Source organism: Leguminivora glycinivorella, chromosome 14 (assembly GCF_023078275.1).
Source record: "Leguminivora glycinivorella isolate SPB_JAAS2020 chromosome 14, LegGlyc_1.1, whole genome shotgun sequence".
Classification (NCBI taxonomy): domain Eukaryota; kingdom Metazoa; phylum Arthropoda; class Insecta; order Lepidoptera; family Tortricidae; genus Leguminivora; species Leguminivora glycinivorella.
Genome location: NC_062984.1, coordinates 10480378 through 10505335, shown reverse-complemented (window position 1 = coordinate 10505335; position 24958 = coordinate 10480378). Strand labels below are relative to the sequence as shown.

The window sequence follows — 24958 nt, the reverse complement described above, 5'->3', positions numbered from 1 at the left end:
ACTGTGACCCCCTGGAAAATGAAACTGCTTGAAAAGTAGGTTAGGTTAGGTTAGAACTGTACATCCGCATGAGGGTCTCCCCAGTAGTGGCATCCGTGGCGCCAGCTGGTGGAATAGGGAGACAAGCGGGAGGCTTTCCGAGGTGGTCACTGGCTGGTCTTGATAGGGAGGCGGCGGAGGAGGCCGCAATGGTGCAAGCTTGGTGTGCTCCCCCTCCTGAAGGAAGTGGGGTCGAGGAAAGAGCAGTCAGGTTCCGTGCGGCATTATCGTCAGTGTGTGACACGGCAATGCCCCGCGTGAGGAAACTGACAGCTAAACGCCAGGTGTATTGGTGGTCTGGGGAGATTGCAGCCCTTCGCATGGCCAGCAATAGAGCCCGCCGAGCCTACACCCGATGTCGCCGGAGACAGCACACTGAGGAGGAGGAACGCCATCTGTACAGGACCCTCAAAGAGGCTAAGAAGGCCCTTAAAGCAGAAATTGCCCGAAGGAAAAATGAAGCATGGGAGCAGCTCCTGGATACACTTAACCGGAATCCATGGGGGCGGCCGTACAAAGCCGTGAGAGACAAAATGAAACGGACTCCCCCAAACGAGGCCATGAATCCAGAGCTGCTCACCAGGGTGATTGAGGGTCTGTTCCCACCAAGCGATACCAACTTTGTCCCCCCACGTATGTCGGTCCCAGAGCGGGAAAACCCGGAAGGACCCCCATTTGATGTCCCGGCTGTGTCTGATGCTGAAATGGAATGGGTTACAGATCGTCTGAAGGCATGCCGCAAAGCTCCAGGACCTGACGGGGTACCGGGGAGGGTGCTTTTCTTAGCGTTAAAGCATCTCGGAGACCGCCTCAGGACCCTCTTTGATGACTGCCTTGTTGCTGGGCTCTTTCCAAGATGCTGGAAAGAAGGGAGACTTTGCCTCCTGAGGAAAGAAGGCCGACCAGCAGACTCACCGGCAGGATACCGCCCCTTGGTGCTGCTGGACGAAACGGCCAAAATGTATGAGAGGATCCTAGCTTGCCGAATCCAGCGGCACCTGGAAAACTCGGGCCCTAACCTGTCCAACCGACAGTTTGGCTTCCGGGTGGGGCGATCTACGATGGACGCGGTGAGTGCTCTCAGGGGGCACATACAATACGCCAAGGACCGAAAGGAGGGAGTGGTGGCGGTGTCTTTAGACATCGCCAACGCATTTGGCACTCTCCCGTACAGCGTTATAGGCGAGGCGCTGCGGTACCATGGGGTGCCGCCATATTTGAGGCACGTTATAGAGCACTACCTGACTGACCGAGCGGTGCTCTATGAAACTGAGACAGGACGGCGCGCGCGCGCAATGGCCTGTGGTGTTCCACAGGGGTCGGTACTGGGGCCACTCCTGTGGAACATAGGGTATGATTGGGCCATCAGAGGGGAGCAGCTTCCGCGTATGATCACTATCTGTTATGCAGATGACACGTTGGTGGCCGTACGCGGCAAAAAGCTTGAAGAAACCCTACGCAGAGCGGCGGTGGCCACAGACCTCACAATAGGCCGTATAGAAATGCTCGGTCTCAAAGTGTCCCTCCCAAAGACGGAGGCCATCGTCTTCTGTGGAAGGAGCTGGCGCGTGCGCGCGGGAATGACGCTACCTGTAGGAGGGGAAACTGTCCAGGTCAAGGCCCACGTAAAATACCTGGGCCTCGTCCTCGACAGAAAATGAAACTTCGTAGAGCACTTAACCAGACTCATACCTCGACTGGTGGGCGCCACTTCAGCACTGGGGCACCTGTTACCCAACGTGGGGGGACCAAATGCCGCATGCAGGCGTCTCTATACGGGTGTCATCCGCAGTATGGCACTATATGGCGCGCCAATTTGGGCAGAGACGCTGTCGGAGAGCACACGGGCCCTACTCCGACGGCCACAAAGAATAATGGCGCAGCGCGCTGCTAGAGCCTACTGCACAACCTCCTATGCGGCGGTGTGCCTCCTAGCTAGCACTCCGCCGTGGGAGTTAGATGCCCAAGTGCTGGCGGAAAGACATCGGATGAGGGTCGAGGCGAGAGACAGAGGAGAACTCCCGGACCCGGTCGAGACAGAGAGGGCCGCCAGACGGGCCTTAGACAGGCTCCGGGAGAGATGGAAAGCGGCGCTGGAGGATAGCCCCTACGGGACCTATACTATAGGAGCTATCCTCCCCTACATGGAGGAATGGTTGGGCCGGAAACACGGAGCCCTAACTTTCAGGCTGACACAGGTAATGTCCGGCCATGGCTGCTTCGGGCATTACCTGAACAAAATTGGGCGAGAACCGGGACCCCAGTGTCATGAATGCGGAGCCGCAGATGATACGGCCCAGCACATGTTGCAAGTGTGCCCCCGGTGGGACAGAGAGAGGATGGACTTGCAGGTGATCCTGGGCACCGGGGACCTGTCGCTACACAGCGTTGTCGCTGCGATGCTGGATAGCGATAGGAAGTGGAGAGCGGCGGCAAACTTCTGCGAGAATATAATCTCGCAGAAAGAGACTGCCGAAAGAGAACGCGAGGAAAGCGCAAACGCGCCGCAAATGCGGCGAAGGCGGATAGGAGGAAGACGCAGGAGATTCATCCTTGCCCAAAACTAGTCTTCCTCCTAGTTGAGCTAATAGGTTGGGGACCTAAGTAGCCTAGCCCAACACGTATGTAGGGAGAGCCATGCGTCCTGGTTCTCCCAACCTTGATGCGGATGCCCAATCGGGCTGCCGGGGGAGCGACACGGCTAGAATGCGCAAGCCATCCCTGACGCTCCCCCCCCAACGGCAATGCGGGTGACGCCGCAGGGGTTTTTAGTGGGTATTCTTCTCCCCTCCCTCTGGGTAGCAGTGGGCCCGGGAGAAGCAAGTCCCACATACCATCCCGGGGTTCCCCCCAACTCTGGGATGAGATGCGTAAAAGCATTCTCCCCTGCGTCAAAAAAAAAAAAAGGTTAGAACTGTGACCCCTGGAAAATGAAAATGCTACCAGAAAGTAGGTTAGGTTAGGTTAGAACTGCGACCCCCTGGAAAATGAAACTGCTATCAGAAAGTAGGTTAGGCTAGGTTAGAACTGTGACCCCCTGGAAAATGAAACTGCTATCAGAAAGTAGGTTAGGTAATAATATGGGCAACAATTAATATGGCAAGAATTGCTTATGGCGTTTGAATATTATATTAAACCATATTATTGCACTTAATAATATGGCTAACAAATAGTATGGCATTGTATGATTATGGAAGGTAATGTTCGGGTAAACAACCAGTATGGCATACAATTTTTATGGTAAACAAATCATTCGGGCAAATGAAATTCAGGCAAGTTAGATTCGGGCATATGAATATTATGTTAAATGACTGTCGGGCAAACAATAGACAACCACCACCAAGGCACTAACATCAACCAGGTGACTGCAACGACATTCCTGGGCTTTCAACTGGACCAGGGTCTGACGTGGGAAACGCAGATAAGCGCAGTATGTGGCAAGCTTAGCAAAGCTTGTTTTGCCCTGTCGAGGTTGAACCAGACCTTACACAGCCAAGCGGTACGGGCATGCTACTTTGCGAGTATCCAAGCGGTTATCCAATACGGTTTGGAATTCTGGGGACGAGCAGCGGAATGGCAGCGCGTGTTTCGTCTTCAAAAACGCGCCGTGCGCACAGTAGCCCGCGCCAAATACGACGACATCGCCAGACCACATTTTATTGCACTCGGAATATTAACACTACCATCCCTATTAATTTTTCAAATAGCTGTGTTTGCTAGGGAGAACCTATCGCTGTACGGCAAGCGAGGTGATGGATCTGTATGGGTCACCCGAAATGCGCACTTGTTAAAAACAGTTCCACATAGAATTAAAAAAACTGGTAAAACTATAAATGTTTCTGGTCCGGTAGTTTACAACAAGCTGCCAGCATATATCATAAAATCTGAAACTCTTAGTTCATTTAAGAATAAATTAAAATGTTGGCTCATCAAGAAAAGCTTCTATAACTTTAAAGAATTTATTGACTGTAAAGAATAATGTAATATGTAATAATAATAAATTTAATATTTAATTGATGCAATAATTGTACAGTAGATATAAGATATGTAGAAATAAGTACCAATAAAATTGTGACCTGTAATATGTTATTACCAATAAATGATGTCTATGTCTATGTCTATGTCCATGATAGGTAATACTGTTCTAACCAAACAAAGAAGTTGCTGCGTGAACGTAGGTATTTACACGGCGCCGGTGCGTCTCTCCACATATATTTATATGTGTGTAAATGAGGCATATTTTTTGTTGAAGTCTCACTTATCCAGGTTTCACTGTATATATGTACACCCACTACAAGGATATCAGAAAATGTTTTCTAAGATGAAAAGTTAAAAATATATAGAAATAAGTACATAATACTTTAAAATACGATATTATATTTGAAAGTGGATAGAGATACCATGACGTCGTTTAAAACGAAATAGTGAAAAAAGACAGATAAATTTAGACCATTCCACAATATTATTTAATTTATCTTTTCTGTGGGCCACCCGTGGTTATCCATTTTGCGGTGGTAGTGGCTAGTGGTAGGTGTAAAATAATAACTCATTCATGAATCATGATACGATATAAGTAGATACGTTTAGTCAAAGAGGATCGAGTATTATAGAGAGTTACTGTCAAAGTAAAATGTGTAATCACAGTGCATAAGACTGCCATCTCTCGACACAAGCTTAAAACTTTTGAACCTTAGTTTTGACAATTTGGCCCATATTCTTAGCTTGATATGTGTCAAATATTAATATTAGCGCCATCTAGCCGTGCGTTCCCCAAAGGTGTAATGCCATCTAGGCCACCATACCTTTTCCTCTATGGCTTTGAGGTACGTTTTTTTCTTAGACCTTATCCGTCTATACGGAGTTAGTGGAGTTACATATGCAGGGCCCATAACTTTCATGCCGATGACATCAATTTGACGTCACGCTACATATAGGATGATTAGATATTAGTTCTATTGTAATAATTAATCATTATTCATTAATCAATTTAATCGATTACAAATGACTTCATAAATGTAAGCTATTCATACGTGGAATAATTAATACCTAACTACTCGATACGTGAAACGAAAAGGAAACAATTTGTTTTTAACCGTCGCCTCATATCTCTCAAGAAGGACGGTTATCAAGTCGTCTGTATGTTTTTATTTATTTATTTTTTTATTTTTTTTAATGTTTGTTCCTCGATATCTCCGTCGTTACTGGACCGATTTTGAAAATTTTTTAATTGATTGAATGTATATGCATACAGATTGGTCCCATTTTTCTCAGAACCCAGTTCTGATGATAGGATCCTGGAGAAATCGAGGGAACTCCTCGAATCTGAAAGGCATACATGTGGTGATTTTTGTGTTTTTAAAGGAACAGCATGCATTTAGGTACGGAACAGTGACATTTGGTGCAGTGGAACTGCTGATGATAGTCAGAACCGAACTCCTCAAATCTGAACGGCACACTCATAGTGACTTTGGTATTTTTGTAAGAAAAGCATGCATTTAAGTTCAGAACAGTGACATTTATTTAGTTATGTTTCTTAAGCATATTGAGTTTTCAAGTCAAAGTTTGTCAAGCTTCGATTTCTTATAATATAATGAATGAGGAATTGAGGAAACTCCTCAAACCTTAACGTTATACGTATATTCATTTGTGTTGCCATCTAATAATTAAAGCATTAAAAGCAGTTTTAAAAAATACTGACACATTTCTACATAATCCAACATTCGCAAGTAGCTTTCACCAGAACCCGAAAGGCGACGGTTTTTTTTTCTTAAAAATTATGTTTTTATAATTTATTGAAATATGGTAACAAAACTGTTTAATAAAATGTATGTATAAAAAATAAACAAATAATTTAATTTTCTTTTCAAGTATCAAGTAGGTATTAATTATGTCACATATGAATAGATTAGTTTTGAAGTCATGATTAAAATGATTTATGAATAATGATTAATTATTAAATAAAACTCTTGAATCATCCTATATGCAGCGTGACGTCAAATTTATGTCATCGGCTTGAAAGTTACGGGCCCTGTACATATGTCTTTGGTTTAGTCGAGCAATATAAGTGTTTCAGTATTTAGTCGGGTAAAATAAATAAATGTCAATAAAGTAGCTCATGATACGATTATTCTTGTCACTATTGTCAATTTATTATCATTAGATAGGTACATCTACATCTCATTTCTTTACCAGTCTAGTTGCAAAAGATTGAATACAGTTTTATTAATATTGTCTTCGGTTACCGCGATAGTTACTCATGAAATAAAACTATGGAAACGGATTAAATCACGTATAATGAATTTAAAATTCATCCCGACGGTTCGAATTCTTTACAGCGTTCGTGGTCAACGGGTGACTGAGGAAAAATTACAATGTGCAAAAGCTACCCACATACAAGAAATATTAACGAACCATGACCACACATAATATAGATTTTTAAGGCAGGTTCACACACTAATAAAAATTCATTTATTCATTAATTTCATTTTTAAATTCATTATACGCGATTTAATCCGTTTCCATAGTTTTATTTTACAGTTTTATTCATAATAAATTTAGTATCTACCTACCTGAATGATAATACTAATCTAATACTAAGGCAGCATCGTCAGCGTATTTTCTGGGTTATACACGGTGTAACCTCAGGAAACCGAATAATTTTAACAGCGTATTCCTCATCATATTAAAAGAGTAAAATGTAATATAAGAAACTTTTCCGGATTTCGCTTACTTTCAGAGTTATAAGCATTTAAAAAAACAACAATTAGGTACTTATTATTTCTCAAAACAAAACGCTTTTTTGATCGCATGACGTAACTAGTTAAGTGACAAGTTGCAAAAAAGTATTTTTTCAGTACAGATGGTGGTTATTTACGCACTGGTGCGAGAAGTGGTTCATTATATGCCAGGTCGAAACTTCGGAGGGTCATCTGTACTGAAAACCGTCGTACGATACACGTGCGAAAAGGAAATTCGTAACTCGTGTCGATTTAAAACACTCCCTTCGGTCGTGTTTTAATTTATCGCCACTCGTTTAAAGCTTCCTTTTTTACGCACTTTAGAGAAAAATAGTAAATTTATATTTTAAGTGACAGTTTTACTAATAACATTTACTTATTTTGTGTAAATAGATCCAAAAAATTTAAAAAAATACACAACAAAATTAAAAGCGTAGTTAAAATCTTTCGGTTTCCTCATGTTACACCGTGTATAAGTGGATATGGAACTTACCTTAAAATTGTCAGGAAGCGATCGCTCTTTAGCGATAAGACAGCCTTTTGTTTACCTTTGTGTTGCCACTTGTCCTATGTATTTCTGTATTCAACCGACGTGTGCAATAAAGAGTACCTACCTACTCATTGAATCATGAATGCGTATCAATATTTTGATATAATACGCCCCTCTGGAAAGTAAACTTTGTTCAAAACTCGTAGTCCACCCACACAAAGCGTCAAAGTAACTCAATAAGCGTAACTCTGTGATGGATTGGACCTAGTCGTTCGTCTTATCTGACCACGTTGTTCATTTTAACGAGATTTGTTAGATATAATTACATTTTCATCAATTTCCGAAAAGGAAATTCAAATTTAAAAACACATACTGAATAATGATGCACTGAATGATGAACGTTTTCCCGGAGTTTTGTTCCAAATGCAGAATACTTAGAAAAAATAATTACGCTCTAGTAGTTAAGACCAAACTTATAATTACTTGTTGTATAGGTTCTTAGCACTAAAACCTTGGTGTGGTTAAAGTTTGAGGTAAGTAATATCAAACATACAAACCGTTTAAGATTTAAATTTGAATTTAAATTTTATGATTAACGAAAAAAAATAAAAATTGACATTCTTTTGGAGACAAACAACAGCATTGTGTGTGTTACCGTCCATCTGTCGTTCCGAAATTAGAGGACACAGGAAAGTGAATGAAAAAACAGAATAATAGAAATATCACGCAAACTGAACTGAAAGCTAGTCGACGGCATTGTTAGATTTGTTAGCTTTATTGTTAGGTGCGAAGAGCGCATTCAGGTCTCTTGTTTGCATAGGTACTATGGTTACTCTTTGTTCAAATTATAATTATTCTGTAGTTGCGAGCCGCTCCTGCATCGCACGGGGAGTAAAGCATATGCCATGGCGAACTGTTCTGTAGACCAATTAAATATAAGAGGTACTTCCATACATTGTTTTGTTACGACTACGGGCGTAATCAACTTAGGTAGTGTGATTTTTACAGACTTGATTAGTAGATATCGTCATATCTCAATCAGTTTCTCTTAAATAATTTCCATTTCTCAACGAAAGCGAACTTTTCAAAACATTTTTAAATAAAAAATGTGCTTTTGCTAGAAATCAAAAATTTCCTCAAAGCTTCGTATCTTTTTTGTGGCGCAAATTCTTTAACCAAATTGAAGTCACCAGGTTTGCCTCATACTCTAAGTTATTAGCGGTTAGTCATTAAGCAAACAAAATCCCCATTTTAGTGAAGTGGGGGGTTGGACAGAGACAAAAAGTAGCCTATGTCATTCTCCATCCCTTCAACTATCTTCACATAAAATTCACGTCAATTCGTCCCTTCGTTTTGCTGTAAAAGAGGGACAAACAAACAGACACACACACTTTCCCATTTATAATATAAGTTTGGAAGTATGGATAAGTATGGAAGTATGGATTTTTGCGCGTAAAAGTAAAGTAAGTAAGTAGTTTATCATCATACTCCTTGCGTTATCCCGACATTTTCCACGGCTAATGGGAGCCCGGGGTCCGCTTTGACAACTAATCCCAAGATTTGGCGTAGGCACTAGTTTTTACGAAAGCGACTGCCATCTGACCTTCCAACCCGAAGGGTAAACTAGACCTTATTGGAATTAGTCCGGTTTCCTCACGATGTTTTCCTTCACCGAAAAGCGACTGGCAAATATCAAATGACATTTCGCACATAAATTCCGAAAAACTCATTGGTACGAGCCGGGGTTCGAACCCGCGACCTCCGGAATGAAAGTCGCACGTACTTACCTACGTTAAAAGAAAGTAGGAATATATCTACTTAAATACTCTTCTTACACCGTCAAAGTATTTCGTCACTACTTTTAAAAAATCTTGTATCTCACGCTGTTCCTCAAAGTTAAAACGCAGTAAGTCTATATGCATATGCATTCCATACATACTTACTACAATTTTCTTGTCATTGACAGACGAAGATACAAGTTTTTTTAAAAGTAGTGACGATTTACCACTCCCGCTTACAATTTAGGAACTTTTAACATTGTTATGCTAATTTTATTCAATACTATCGGTTCGGCGAGAATACCAGTTTTTCAGGCGCCTTGTGGAAATAATTTACTGGCGAGATATTCATCGATCTATTGGCTTTCCGACGGACAGACCAATTTGGATATGGACCGTTTAGACAACTTATCCTAAGATTTGGCGTAGGCCTAGTGCCGTGTGTTGTTTACGAAAGCGTCTGCCATCTGGCCTTTGAGATTAGTCCGGTTTCCTCACGATGCTTTCCTTCACCTAAAAGCAAATATTACATAAATTACATTTCGCACATATTCAAGTTCCGAAAAACTCATGGGTACGAGCGACGTTCGGATCGCCACACGCACGCAGTCGCACGCTCTTACCGCTAGGTCACCAGAGCTTCTGCCATCACACAGATCACATCATATACAGAGTGGGGCCTATAACAAAGGCGAAGAATTGAACTCTAGGCTATTCTCCTTATACTGATCAACATTTGTTCGGCGACTTTTAAAAATAACATGTATTTTGATTTTTATCACCCTTGAAAGTTTTTTCTAAGAGGTAATGTATTGCGAATTCTGTTAAGTCTAAAGTGTGACAGACAACGTCAATGACAACAATAATGGCGTACATTGAAGCTAATATATTTTGTATGAAAAATTAAAAATTTAAAGACTTCATAATTTTTAAAAGTCACTGAACAAATGTTGATCAGTATAAGGAGATTAGCCTACAGTTCAATTATTCGCCTTTGTTACAGGCCCCGCCCTGTAGAATGAATCATATAATTGACATATCGTCACTACTTTAAAAACGTATCTTCGTCTGTCAATGAAAAGAAAATTGTAGTAAGTATGTATGGAATACATATAGACTTACTGCGTTTTAACTTTGAGGAACAGTGTTTTAACTTTGAGGAACTTTGTGAACACGATTTTTTAAAAGTAGTGACGATATCATTCGTGCGCGAGTTTCGGTCTCTCTAAATATAAGTATAATAAATCGATTCGAAGATGTCAGAGAAAACTGAGCGCGCTAATATACGTAGCAGCCAACTGACAGGCGTATTCTAATTTTAATGGATTCGATCTAGGTTCAATATGAAATGGATCTATCAGTGTCAAAAGTGATGTTTTAAGTTGAATATTGATACTGACAGATCTGAATCATACGTGAAATAGAATTCCTCCTATAAATTATTTAATTTGTAATTCGTTCAATCCAAAGTTATTTCTTAGATTCGTATACCTAGCAGGCAAGCATGGTCGCGCGATAAATGGCAAAACATCAGGCCGTCGCTATTGCACTATCTGGAGTTCGGCCTAATGTTTAATCATTTATCGCGCGACCATGCTTACCACTTCTGCACGAGAAGCATGGTCGCACGATAGACGATAAAATATCAGGCCGTCCCTATCGCACTTACAAATAGTGCGATAGGGATGGCCTGCTATTTTATCACTTATCGCGCGACCATAATTGCCTGCCAGGTTATGACTTTCTGAAGCATATGTGTTTTTTTTTTAGTTTGAATAGGTAGACGTTCGACCCCGATCACACCTGATGGTAAGTGATGATGCGGTCTAAGGTGGAGCACGCTTACCTATGATATACCTATTTACTCTTGCTTTAAAAAGACCTGGATTGCATATTATCATTTTGTCGCTTGCCATAAAGACCTGATCGCTCAGAGGAATTCCATTCTAACTGTTAGCGAAAAAGAAAGTTAATAAAAAAAAATGCAAACGTGCAATTGTTTTCTATAGTTTTTATAGAAATTAACTAGGCAATGACTTCGATAGTTCCGCCCCTGCAAGAGTAAAGTGAGCATCAAATTTCATTGATGCACAGAATATTATAAAAGTACCAAGTACAAAAGGCTCACTGTCAACGGACTGCATGCAACATTGAGTTCTATTACGGAGTGAGATGGTCGTCAAGCTTTATGGGCCGCGAACTCGCCTCCGGAATGTATGAAAGAAACGCGGAATGAGCCGCCCCTGAATGAAGTTTGACGTTTAAAAAACATTTTTACCGGCGAGCCTGTCAAAACCCTTGCCAACATACCAAGGACACTATAATGACTAGTATGTTATCATTGCCAAATGACATAAGTACATATTCGAATGAAATTGAAATTTTAAATACTATAGTTACAATTTATGACATATATCTACTTAAAAAGTTTACTTACGAGTGTATAAAATATAGACAGTTCCAAATGGAAGCACATTCAATTTTATATAATTGCCACTGAAATGAGAAATTAGGTCAATTTGTCATTCGGATATGAGATTTATTGCTTTTAAAGTCTCTACAGGCAAATGATATATTGCTTGAAATAAATGGCATTCACTGATATTAACTGTATGAATTCAATTTTAATAATGTATCAATCAACATACGTAATTCCAATTCATGTGTACACTTAAATACGATAAGTAAATATTGCTGAGCAAATTATATTTAAATTACCTACTTATTTTTGTATTTAACTTCCTTGAGCGTTGCATATTATCTCTGAAATCCTTTTTTTTCTGAGATTTTCCTGTCGGCGACAGATACTACTCCGTACCTATAACAGGAGTAGTGGCGCTATCTGTCCTAACTTTTCAGTCTGCCTCCTCATTTATAGTTACGTTAACTTTAACGTACGTGTTAGAAATGACACTATCAGTGATACTGGCAAGAGAAAGGAGCGATAATATAATACCTACTTAAGGTACATCGGGGCAAATCTCGACTAGAGGACAATTGTAACTGATCCATTTTCTCCATTATTACTATGATGTTGAGTTCTACATGTATCCACTGAACACGCCTACTATATAATATAACCGGTGGCCACTCTATTTAATAATGCATACATTGCAAAACATAGAAAAAATTGATTACTTACATTTGCCCCCAGTCAGGATTTGCCCCGCTGCACCTTATTGGCCCGATGACCCAAAATGAGTCTTGGAGCCCAAAACAAAATTACGCCTCTTATCTCGCTTCCCGTCACATCAAATTTCGTTTACGATAGTGTAAGTGTATATTATTATGTAAATAAAAACAAATATAAAATTAAACCAAAAACGAGTAAGTTTAAATTAATATTTTTGCTTTGAGTGTTAGTTCTCGGTAGTTCAGTCTATCAGTGGCAAACTGAAAATCAACTTTTCTCTTCAGCAACAGCGCTGTGGGCGATACCTGGAGTATTCATTTTAGTTAAAGAATATAGTATAAAAACAGTACTCACTTGGCACATCTTTGTAATTGCAATTTTTTGCATTTTTTTGTTTAAGTTCGCCTTTGGTACATCAGGTTTTTCTTTTATGCGAATGAGTCTTTAATAAACAACGACAATAATGATGATGATGAACAATGTAATGACTGCAGACGTGTTATGTTTGAGAGAATAACCATTCCGGTACTGGCAAGTATTTTAATTGTTTCTTTAAATTTAATTATTTTAATGTAAAATTCCATATGACATAGCTTTGTCACTAGACAAAGGCGCGAATTTTCTATGCGAAGCTTCGGGCATACGTTTTTTGAACTTTTTAGCTTTTTTTTATAGCGATAGGGAGTAGACTATACTACTATACTACTATACACTGCGGCCTTCCGCTCGCGATAAAAACTTAGTTAGCGGTTCGTACCATAGAACAGAGGGAAGTTCCCCTGATTCAATCATGCTGGGAACACGAAGAACTAGAAGAACAATGTTTTGTACTTATTGACATTTTGATAATAGTTTTGGGAGCTCGACAACAAACAAACAGTTAATCACATTATATAATTATTATAGTCCTCATCGATTTCGATGACGACTACCTCAGCAGTCAAGGGTTTTCCCTCTTGTGAGCTCTTAGTATGACTTACTGTGTCACATGAAACTTAGGCCATATTTTGTAATTAAAGGTCAAACACTGTTACTCCAATCACCACAAAACACGGACTTAAGCCGATAAGTCAAGCGATTTCGGTTGTCATTTCCGGCGAAGACGGTAGTAACTTCTGGTGAAATTCTGCTATTTCTGGCAAAATCGCTTGACTTCGTAAAACTTTGCCGGGCATACCTACTGACGAATTCGAATTACTTATAACATGAACTGACGCTATGTGTCTCACGCTGATGTTGTTAGACGTATGCAGAGCGAAGAGTGGAGAGGTCAAGCTACTTTACCTGACTACGCTAATATTTGTGTCTTATTGTATCCCTGACTTTAACCACAATAGGCGAGACGAAGAAAACTAACTAGTCCGTCAGTTAAATTATCAAAGAATTTTAGACACGTATTTTTTCTTTTTTCTCGTAAACGAAAAATGACGACGGTACAGTGCGTTGAAGTTTCGCGTGACATCACGCCTAGGTACAATTTTTACTTAGAAGTGAATACAAAGATATAGAGCATCAAAGCTCCCACTCCAGAACTTTGATGCCCTATATCTTTGTATTTTTTCATTAATTAGAAAAAGCGAAAAATATGTGTTCAGGATTTTTGTACGATCTAACTGACGGACTAAACAGAATGCCAGTTTTTTTATGTAGTCGTCATCCCTATTGTCATAGACATTGTCTAGGTTACAATAGAATTGTTATCGCTTCGGGAACGAAACGCTTTGCGTCCCCTATCATTCTTCCATATTTTTACGGTAAAAGGTACGCGAAGCAGAAAACAACAAGCACACCAGAGACAAGTAAATTATATAGCTTGGGAACCAGCAGCGATTTTTTTTATTATTTCTTTTTAACCCCCGACGCAAAAACGACGGGGTGTTATAAGTTTGACGTGTCTGTCTGTATGTCTGTCTGTACGTGTGTCTGTCTGTAGTCTGTAGCTCCCGAACGGATGAACCGATTTAGGTTTTTTTTTGTTTGAAAGCTGAGTTAGTCGGGAGTGTTCTTAGCCATGTTTCATGAAAATCGGTTCACTATGTCGCGGTCGGGGTTTTTTCCAAAATTTTAATTTTGTGGTTATTACCTTATTAGCGGGTGACGATAGTACCCTGCCTGCTAAGCCGCGGCCCTGTCCTGGCTTCGAATCCCGGTAAGTGCATTTACTTGTGTAATGAGCACAGTTATTTGTTTTTGGGTCATAGATGTTTTTTACCCATCTTCGATTTGTACAAAATTTATTTATTTAATCGTATGGCAAATTATATCTAAAAGCAATCAGAGTATAGCCTTGAGATTGCTAAGCCACGCAACCAGGTCCGGTGTCACGATGTTCAGATCTTCAGCAGGCCCGGGGTATGAGTGGAGTGGGTAGCGTTGGAAGATGTGTTCAGTAGTCTGATCTATGTACATAATTATTATATAATACTATCATTGTATGGGTAAGTGGGTATACCCGCAATACAAGCCTTCTTAAGCGTACGTGGGACTCAGTCAGTTTTTGGAAGAAAGTTTTGTAATATTTAATATGTATTATTTTACAACTAACTAATTTTAATGCATTATACATATTCATGTACAATAATATTATATTCGTGTATATTCATGTAATTATAAAGACAGAAAATAACATTTTTTACACTGAGTACCTACTGTCAGAAAATTTCACAAAAAAATGTTCGAACACCAGGCCCCGTAGCCGAATGGCATTTCTGGGCATTTTCAGAATTTGGGTCCGCCCAATTAGCAAAATTTGTTAACAAAAATTAACTCGCTGTCAGTTTTGTGACGATAATTAAGCGTTAAATATGTCTAAAAATTTACTTTTTTCACATTCTGAATGTAGATTATCGCTTAAAGTTCATGTAATTAACACAGAAACAATATTTTTATTGAAATTTCATGCTTAATTATCGTCACAAAACTGACAGTGAGTTAATTTTTGTTAACAACTTTCGCTAATTGCGGGGTCCCAAATTCTGAAAATGCTCTTCTGCGACGCGAAACGCCACCGAACGCCGCAGAAATGTAATCTGGCTCTGTCGCGCCAATACGCAAGAGCGTTAGAGATAGATAGCTAAGAGATATTATTGTGCATTCGGCTACGCACACAGTGATCCTTTTCATTTTCATGTCTCTTTGCATATAAATTCACAATTGAAGTTGGAGAGAGCCGGCGTAGATAAGTTTCTCTTTATTATTAGACTACGAAGCACATTTGTGAAATCCTTCATAAAGTTGTGCGTTCCATTTATTTAATATTAAATTTCTTATTCTCTCTATTTCTGAAGCTATACTCTGGCATGTTTTTATTAAAATATCGACACGGGACCTCGTTGCCTTGTTACGATATTTAATTTTATGGGGGGTTTCCTTTAGCTAACGCCAAAATAAAAAAAAATCAAACAACAGTTGAAGAGGAACCCGGTATTTATTGAATTCAGGAAAAAAAAATCTAAATTGTTTATGCTAATTTGTTAACCTAGATACACGGTAACAATTGTTTGCCGAGGGCTAGCTCACGAGAACAATAATGTTGAGTTTATATTTTAAGGGAACAAACGTAGGTCAGCGAGCTCTAAATTATCATTACTGGTAGAAACGGATACAGCGGTCAATATATATTAAGGTAGTTACACGGAAGGGCGCCAGAACCGAAAGGCCGGTTCATTCAGTCAATAAGTAAACGTGGAAAGATCTGACCTCGAAACACCACAACTGCCACGTCAGCAGCCTTGGGGTGAAACGTCGGGAGTAGGTAGAACAGCAGCAATCTGCTGCCCACAAGTTACCGGGATACCAGGGGAACCTCTCGCGGCCGGCGCGAGGTTTAGGCGACGCGGCGTGAACCCGTTGATGGAGAAAGGGCCAGCAGAGAGCAAAATTGCACCTATTTCGACATCCGGGCACGCTGGGCGTCGCCTATCACCATCAGAACATGGTTTTATTCACGTCCGATTCCGGGGTCAAACGGGCGATTGCGCCCGATTTTAGCTTGGGCCAACGATATCCCTTCAACTCTCTCTCCGGCAAAAAGAAATCCCATCACATTCGCCATTTTGGACGGGACTAGTGTTGCCAAGCCTAAATCGGCTCGCACCGCAAACAGCCGGCTCCGGACGTTCAATGGAAATTAAGTCAACAATAAAATATAATACTAAACTCTTCGCGATTAACGCGGAGCTTAAAAAAAAACCCATAATTAAGTCTGGTTACGAATAAAAGGAAGGAAGGCAAACGCCCGATGACGATTTACTTCTATTTTTCAAAATGGCAACTATGATCCACGTAAGTCCATAGAGGTATACAAGAGTGCAGCTATCCCACGCTAGATGGCGCAAGAAACCGATCAGGTATCCTCCGGTCGAAGACTTCCCGCCTATTTCCAAGAGAGGGCAGTAGAAGTCATAACTTAGGCCGGGCAATCCAATAGTTAATGCTATATTTAAGGAAAGGAAATTTGTTTTGTTACAATACTCCCCTCCCCAGAGAAAATTTTGACGAGACAAAATTTTGAGCTGGTCCCCAGCTTCAACTACCTGGAGTATGGGTAAAAGGACTACTACAACTCAACATCTAAATCTGATATACAAAAAAAATACCATCGAAATCGAACCCACGACTTACTAATTCTAAAATAATGGCCACAGTCAGGACTGTGATCCAGATACCACATGCAACTAATAACCTACTCGACACAACGCCAGAACGAAGAGCTGGAAGCTCCTATCCTCGCAGTATATCTTGGCGGCGCAGCGAGCGACCGAGGTAACGGGCTGCGCGTCCAAGCTACACGGCGGAAGGCGGGACAAGCACAATTACCCGTAAACCGATTACGGGTTAGTGCCCGATAGCTCGGCTAGGAAGCCGCTAAACTACCCTTTGACACTCTTCACCGGGAAGCTAGCCCTGCAGGACGAAACCCGAGCTCTCGCCCTGCACTGTCAACCTCTCTGTGGACATACAGCTTATAGCTAATTAAATTGATCACGGATCAAACTTTTTGATATGCTGGACATGCCAGGACCCTACATTTTTACCAGTATAGAAATCTTCTAACTCGTATACCAAACTCGAGAGCTTACGAACTATTCGACACTTCGCATATTTGGGAGCGAGCTTAGCCATGAAAAACTTACTAGCATCACTCAAGGGAAAAGTTTTTTTCATAACGACCTCACCCTCGTGGAACTCTTCGGAACGACGACCTTTGTTGTAATAACGTGCCCCCCTATCGTGAGCTTTTAGTAGTGATAACTTAACCCGTTCGAAAACTGCCCTCAGGCCGCCCAGGGAGTCCGCATACCGGTCGGGGGAGTCAATGGACGGATCCGGGTTAGACGTTTGGCTGTCCCCGTATACTTTCCCACACGCAACGGCCTCCCTACCATGGACCAGGAAGAAGGGGGAACAACGAGTGGTTTCACTGGTGGTGGAATTCATAGCGAATTGGACTTTGGGCAAGGCTACATCCCAAGCTCGATGATCGTCCTGAACCATGATAGCGACAGCCGTAAGGCAAGTTTTGTGAAAACGCTCCACGCTGTTTACTTGGGCCGTGTAACGAGGCGTGTAATGAATTTGAGGAATGAAATATTTCTGAAACAAGGCTTTCAGCTCGCTGCCAGTGAATTGCGTACCATTATCCGTAATCACGGTGCGCGGCACCCCATGTTTGAGAAACACCTCATCCTCCAGTCGCTGCGCGATGATTTTCCCTACAGCGCGCCTGAGGGGAAAAAACATCACGTATTTGGAAAAACAACACAACACCGACAGAATATACGTATACCCAGCTCGGGATCGAGGTAGCGGACCCACTAAATCTATGCTAAGCGTGTCGAAAGGACGCGAACAGGTCTTAGGATGCCCCATGAATCCGAGAGGGGCCTTTTGAGAATTCTTGTACGCGGCACAAACTTCGCACCCTCGAATAAAATTAGCGATGTCTTTGTACATGGTAGGCCAATAGTAGTGCAAAGATAACCGCTTGTACGTTTTAAAAACTCCCAGGTGGGAAAGCTCCTCATTGTGGCAAGTTTTAATTAAATCTGAACGTTGAGACGACGGTACGGCTTCTTTCCAATCGAATTCTCTCGAAATGTTGAATTTACCTTTACAGTAACGCATAAGTTTATTACCCTGAATAACGTAATTAGGGCAAGAGCCTGGAGACTCTTGACATTTTTTAAAAAGCTTATTATACCACTGTGTGAAACACACCTAATTATTAAGTCCTAGCGTGTAAAAACTGCTTAAACAGATTTCGCCTCCTGCGTGTGGCAACATTGAACTCTCTCTCTGAACGCCGCTCTGTGGCATAACACACAAAAATGTAAGATCGTCATTATAAAATATTTTAATACAAAATTTAATTAAACATAAAGGTTTATTATTCCGAAACCTTTACATGGTGCCGAAATCCGAAAATACTTCAGTTTTATAATTCCACGGGCTACGCCGGCTACAGCTTTGGGACTACGTGCGCGTTGCGCACACGCCATCATGGCGACCGAAGCAATTAAAAAACTCGTCGCGTCGAGGGCTCAGTGCAAGGCGTCGCTGACCAAACTAGAAAAATTCATTCAGCAGGATAGTCGTGTCTTCACTTCAGAGAACCTGCAGACAAGGAAGGCGTCACTCATCACAGCGTTTGAAAGGTACCAAGACATATGCGTGCAATTATCGGTCATGAGCACGGAGCACGCGATCGCAGAGGACGCCGAGGACGAAACAGAAGAGCGTTACTATAACATCTTGGCCGCCTTCGAAAGCGCAATTACCACAATTGATGGTAAACCGAGAGTGCATGCGCATGCATCAGAGGGTTCTTGGAAAACTGCACACCTGCCAAACCTAGACATACCTACATTTGATGGCCGTGATATATCGGCTTACAAGCCGTTTGTAGAGATGTTTGAGGCTGTAGTTCACAATGATGCGAGACTGTCCGCGGTGCAAAAGTTGTGTTTTTTGAAGAAATATCTGAAAGGAGAGCCACTTCACCTCATTGACACGCTGCCAATAGTAGGAGCTTCCTACCCAGCGGCTGTGGAGCTTCTAAAAAAGCGCTATGACAATGCAGCGCTTATTGTCAACGGACATGTGAACACGCTGTTGGACTTACCATCGCTACATCGAGGTACTGCGCTGCAGCTGCGAGACATGGTGGCGAAGGTTCGCCAGCACCTCACCGCGCTACAAAATCTGGAGCAACCTGTAACATCATGGGACAGCCTGCTCTCCTGCATCCTGCTAAGGAAATTGGATTCCTTCACTGTGAGACTCTACCACACGGAGAGGGACAACAGCGAGCAACACACTGTAAGTAGTTTACTTAACTTTTTGGAAAAAAGAGCAGCTGTGTTGGAAGCGAGCCCCTCCAGTAGTGAAAGTGCTAGTGTTAAAAGTAGGGTGTCGGTTCATACAGTGTCGGCTTCGCCTGCCCCGGCAGCTTCTGCGGTAACCATCACCGCAGAAAAATGTATTGTATGTAGTGAACAACACAGGCTTTACAAATGTCCAAAATTTAATGCTATGACAGTCAGCAACAGAGTGGACCTTGTCAACAAAAACAATTTATGCAAGATATGCCTTGGGGCGCATTTAAAAAAATGTAGATACACTTTTAAATGTGCAGAATGTAATTCCAGGGCTCACAATACATTAATTCATGAAAGGTCCAAACCAAAAGTTGACGAGGAGACGGGCCAGAGCAAATCAGGTACTGTCAATTTACACATTAGTCAAAAGAATAATACAAGGGTGCTATTACCTACTGTCAAGGTATTAGTTTCAGATGCACACAACAATAAACGTCTTGTTAGGGCCCTCTTAGATTGTGCCGCACAGAACAGTTTTTGTACAGCGGAGCTAGCCAACAAGTTAGGCTTACCGCAATATGATGATCCACTCAACATTAACATGCTTATGGACAAGAGTGGTGAGGTTAACAAAGGCATCAAGCTGACCGTCCATTCCAGGGTTCAGGATTATAAGATTGATGTAGAATGCTCCATAGTATCCAAAATAACCTCACCGCAACCTCAGCAAGTCATAGATTTGAGCAAGCTCATTTTACCTAACGCTATTACCTTAGCTGATGATGAATTTAATATTCCAGGCGAAGTTCCCCTCCTTCTGGCTGCAGACATCTTCTGCAGAGTTATGCAAGACGGAAAGATTGAAGCAGGCCCTGAGGATCCAGTGCTGCTGAACACGCGTTTTGGGTACATCGTCTCGGGCAGAACAACTGTAAGTCCTTCATGCAATTATAATACAGTCGCTTTGCATACAGTGGTGAATCCTGATCTTGATTCTTGTGTAAAGCAATTTTGGGAAGCTGAGAAGGTCCCTGAGGTGTACCCTGAGAGCTTGCCCGAGCATCAATATAGCGAACAGGTTTTTCAGACACAACCTCATTAGTTGAGGATCGTTTTGAGGTTAGTTTCCCTTTAAAGGTTGATATTAGTGAAATAGATCCTTCCAATTCATTTGTGATTGCTTTGCAAAGGTTAAATAGCCTTCAAAAAAGATTTACAAGGGAACCCGAGTTTCATAATTTATACAAACAATTTATACAGGAATACCTTGATCTAGGTCACGCCAAAATAATTGACTTAAAGGACTGTGATCCTGCAGAGCAACCCATATTTTACCTGTCACATCATGGAATTCTCAGACCCGATAAAGCCACAAATAAGCTGCGGGCTGTCTTTGATGGTAGTTTCAAAACCAAGGAAGGCCATAGTCTCAATGACTACTTATGCAACGGGCCTGTAGTACAAAATTCACTGTTTGATAACATGATGCTTTTTCGTACATACAAATACACGGTGCAATGTGACATACGTCACATGTACCGAATGATAGCTATGCACCCTGAGCATAGGCGCCTACAAAACATTCTGTGGCGGGCCGATGACACTTTGCAGTGTTTACAATTACAAACCATAACATATGGATTAAAAAGCAGTGCCTACCTTGCCACTAAATGTCTTGTAGAGCTAGCAAAAAAATATAAAGCTCAATTTCCATTGGCCAGTGAAGCTATCATTAAGAACAGTTATGTTGATGATGTGCAGGGCGGCTCAGATACACTTCAGGGAGCTTTACAACTAAAAAGTGAACTTATTTCTCTCATGAGTAAAGGTAGCTTTCAATTACATAAATGGATTTCCAATAATACAGAAATATTGCAAGACATACCTCAGGAAAAAATTGGCCTTACCAAGCGAGACATTGATCAGGATAAATCAATTGTTAAGATCTTAGGACTATCTTATGATGCCCGAGAGGATGCATACAAAATGAGTGGCCGTGTACTCACCTCTCCTGAGGTTCCCACTAAGAGAAATGTACTTAGTTCTGTCAGCAGACTCTATGATCCAATGGGTTTTGTCGGACCTCTTACCGTCAAAGCAAAACTTATTTTACAACAGATTTGGCAATATGATTTAGAATGGGACTCTCCCCTGCCACCTGAATTGGTAAAAATCTGGCAAACATTCTATAATAATTTAATTAGCATGCCTAATATGACCATACCACGATACATAAACTTGTCTGAAGCCAGCAGCGTACAGCTCATAGGATATTGTGATGCATCTGTTGCAGCTTATGGCTGTTGTATATACATCAAGGCAGTAGTAAATGGCAAACCTTACATACATTTACTTTGTTCCAAGTCGAGAATAGCTCCACTTTCATCTAAATTGACAATTCCAAAGCTTGAGTTGAACGGGGCCCTCCTACTGGCCAAGTTGGTAAACCATGTAGCCGCTCTACTAAGTATATCAGATGTTCATTTGTTCAGTGACTCAAAAATTGTATTGGCCTGGCTCGACTCCTCTTCGCTTAAGGTACCAGCCTATATAGGCAACCGTGTAAAAGAAATAAATAAGCTGACAGACACAATGTCATGGAAATATACTCCTGGCCTCCTTAACCCTAGTGACATCTTATCACGAGGCGCAGATCCTCAAGAAATAATTAATTGCAGGCTGTGGCGTCATGGCCCAGACTATTTGACAGAAGGCAATGAGTACAATTTTCATGTGTCAGAAATAAGTCCACCTCTGTGTAGCATAGAACTTCCAAGCTCAGATGAGCACGTAGCATTAAGTGCCACTGTAAATGACAATGTTATTGATCCATTTTTTGAACGATTTTCAAGCCTTTTCAGAATGATCAGAGTAACTGTATACACATTGAGATTTATAAATAAATGTAAAGGAAAATCAGGTTCATCAAACCTAATTTCTGTAAAAGAGTATAGAGATGCCTTGACTTTAATAATAAAATGCGTGCAAAGGCACTACTTTCATAATGAGCTTTCATGTATTGAGAAGGATAAAGCTATAACCTCCAATTTGAAATCACTCACCCCTTTCATTGACTCGGCAGGCCTTCTTCGCGTGGGTGGAAGGTTGGACAATGCCACACACTTAGATTTTTCAAAAAACATAATATAATTTTGCCGAAGCACTGCCATGTAACTAAATTGATCATTACTCAAGAGCATTTAATGCTCAAACATGCAGGGTTAAAGCTTGTCCTTAGTGGCCTCTGTCAAAAATATTGTATCATCAATTCTATAAGAGAAGTAAAATCTGTAATAAATAAATGTATAACATGTTGTAGGATGAAGGCCACTGCTAGTCAGCAAAGTGTTTTATGGTAATGATGGTAATGTAAGAGTTGTGGAGGTACAGACCTCAGATAAAAAATTGCATTCCCGTGCTGTGTCAAAAATTGTGGTCTTGCCAATAGAGGCATAGCCATATGTAATGTCAAATTGTAAGACAATTATGTAACGTTAATTAAATAATAAAAATGATTGTTATTTTAGTTATAGCACAAGCAGTGCACCCCTTCTTGTAATGAAAATAAGGGCTTTATATTTCTTTAGCTTATGGCTATAAACTTAATTATAAAGTCAACAGTTTAATAATGTTTCATTGTAACATGTGTATAATGTGATTTTGTTGTTGCTTGTATTTCATGTAGAGTTTTAAAAGAAATTTGCTAAGCATTATTGTCTGTTATAATTCATTATAGTAAGAGTTATTTCTGTTTCACATAATTGTTAGATACTAAAAATAGACTGATTTGTTGACAATAAGACTGATGTCTGACTCATTAAATAATTAAATTCATCATAGATGTAACTTGATCTCATAAGATACCTAAAGTTGTAGAACATAAGTGTTAGTTTCAATAGTATTATTATTCATATTCAATCCTTGCATTTAAAGTTGCACTGTTGTTAATTATTGCTTAATGCCTTGCTAGTGTCATGTTTCTCTTTCAAATCTCTGTTTAAATTTGTTTCGCCTACTTAATATTAATAATCTGTTGGTCTCAAATAAGCATTTGTGCCCCGCCCCCCCAGTTTATGTGTGAAACACACCTAATTATTAAGTCCTAGCGTGTAAAAACTGCTTAAACAGATTTCGCCTCCTGCGTGTGGCAACATTGAACTCTCTCTCTGAACGCCGCTCTGTGGCATAACACACAAAAATGTAAGATCGTCATTATAAAATATTTTAATACAAAATTTAATTAAACATAAAGGTTTATTATTCCGAAACCTTTACAACCACTCGCACGTATGGATTTCCAACACCGGCACACTACGAGACAAGGCGTCAGGGACGACATGATCCTTACCTTTACGGTGTATGATTTCAAAGTCATAGGGAGATAATCTACAACCCCAACGCGCTAATCTTCCTGTCGGATTAGTTAAGTTAAAAAACCACTTTAAACTCGAGTGATCGGTAATTACTTTAAAACGGGGTCCACCCTCCAGATAGGGCCGGAAATGCTCTATACTGAAAACGACGGCCAGAGCCTCGCGCTCCGTCGCGGAATAATTGCGCTCAGCACGATTCAACGAACGACTTGCGTAAGCTATGGGGTGCTCTAGCCCGTCTGACATCACTTGTGTCAAAGTACCGGCCACACCGTACCCGGACGCATCACAGTGCAAGAGAAACGGCTTGGAGAAATCAGGGCAAGAAAGTATGGGAGCCGACACTAAGGCCGACTTTAATTTCTGGAAGGATTCTTGGGCGTCCTCCGACCACAAGAAGGGAGGAGCGTTTTTCCGAGTGCTCGTCAAAGCATTTAGGGGCGCCGCGAGGTCGCTGAAATTTTTGATGAATCTACGGTAGTAAGATGCGGTACCTATAAACATCTTAACCTCCTTGCGGTTAGTGGGAACCGGGTAATCGATAATAGCTTGAATTTTGGAAGGATCAGTATGCAGACCATGCTCGTCTACCACATAGCCGAGGTATTTGAGTTCCTTTCGGAAGAATTGGGATTTCCCGAGGTTAATGGTCAGATTAGCGGCCGACAGACGGTCTAGCACGCGAGTCAATAATGAAATATGCTCCTCAAAGGTCTGACTGACAATTATAATATCATCTAGGTACACAAAAAGCCTGTCATTGAATTCTGGGCCAAACAGCTTATCCATGAGGCGCTGCTGCGTGCCCGGTGCGCCCGTGAGGCCGAAACACATTACTTTAAATTGAAATAAGCCTCTTTTGGGAACCGTAAAGGCTGTGCGCTCACGCGAGGCCTCGTCTAACGGAATTTGCCAAAACACGCTTTTCAAGTCAATGGAAGATAAAAATTTCGCATCCCTCAACTGGTCCAAAATACGCGAAATATAAGGTAATGGGTACGCATCGCGCTTACTCACCGAATTCAATTTGCGACTATCCAAACAAAAGCGCAAGTCCCCGTTGGACTTAGCAGTGAACAGCGTGGGATT

The 24958-nt window shown here is 41.1% G+C and overlaps 2 protein-coding genes across 2 annotated transcripts in view; both read left to right on the top strand.

Annotated features, from left to right (window-relative positions):
- Positions 1–24958, top strand: part of LOC125233180 (allatostatin-A receptor) — a 255394-nt gene that overhangs the window by 100680 nt on the left and 129756 nt on the right. The window lies entirely within an intron of this gene.
- Positions 18389–20433, top strand: LOC125233183. Its single transcript, XM_048139073.1, has 2 exons — positions 18389–19497; positions 20297–20433. The coding sequence occupies exons 1-2, from the start codon at positions 18679–18681 to the stop codon at positions 20387–20389; spliced, it is 912 nt and encodes a 303-aa protein (XP_047995030.1). The 5' UTR covers positions 18389–18678; the 3' UTR covers positions 20390–20433.

Bases quoted from the DNA above. Each gene is read 5' to 3' on its own strand.
- LOC125233183 (XM_048139073.1), top strand. From the start codon at position 18,679: ATGGCGACCGAAGCAATTAAAAAACTCGTCGCGTCGAGGGCTCAGTGC. The intron at 19,498-20,296 runs GTAAGTAGTTTA...TTAATATTCCAG, and splicing joins ACAACAGCGAGCAACACACT to GCGAAGTTCCCCTCCTTCTG.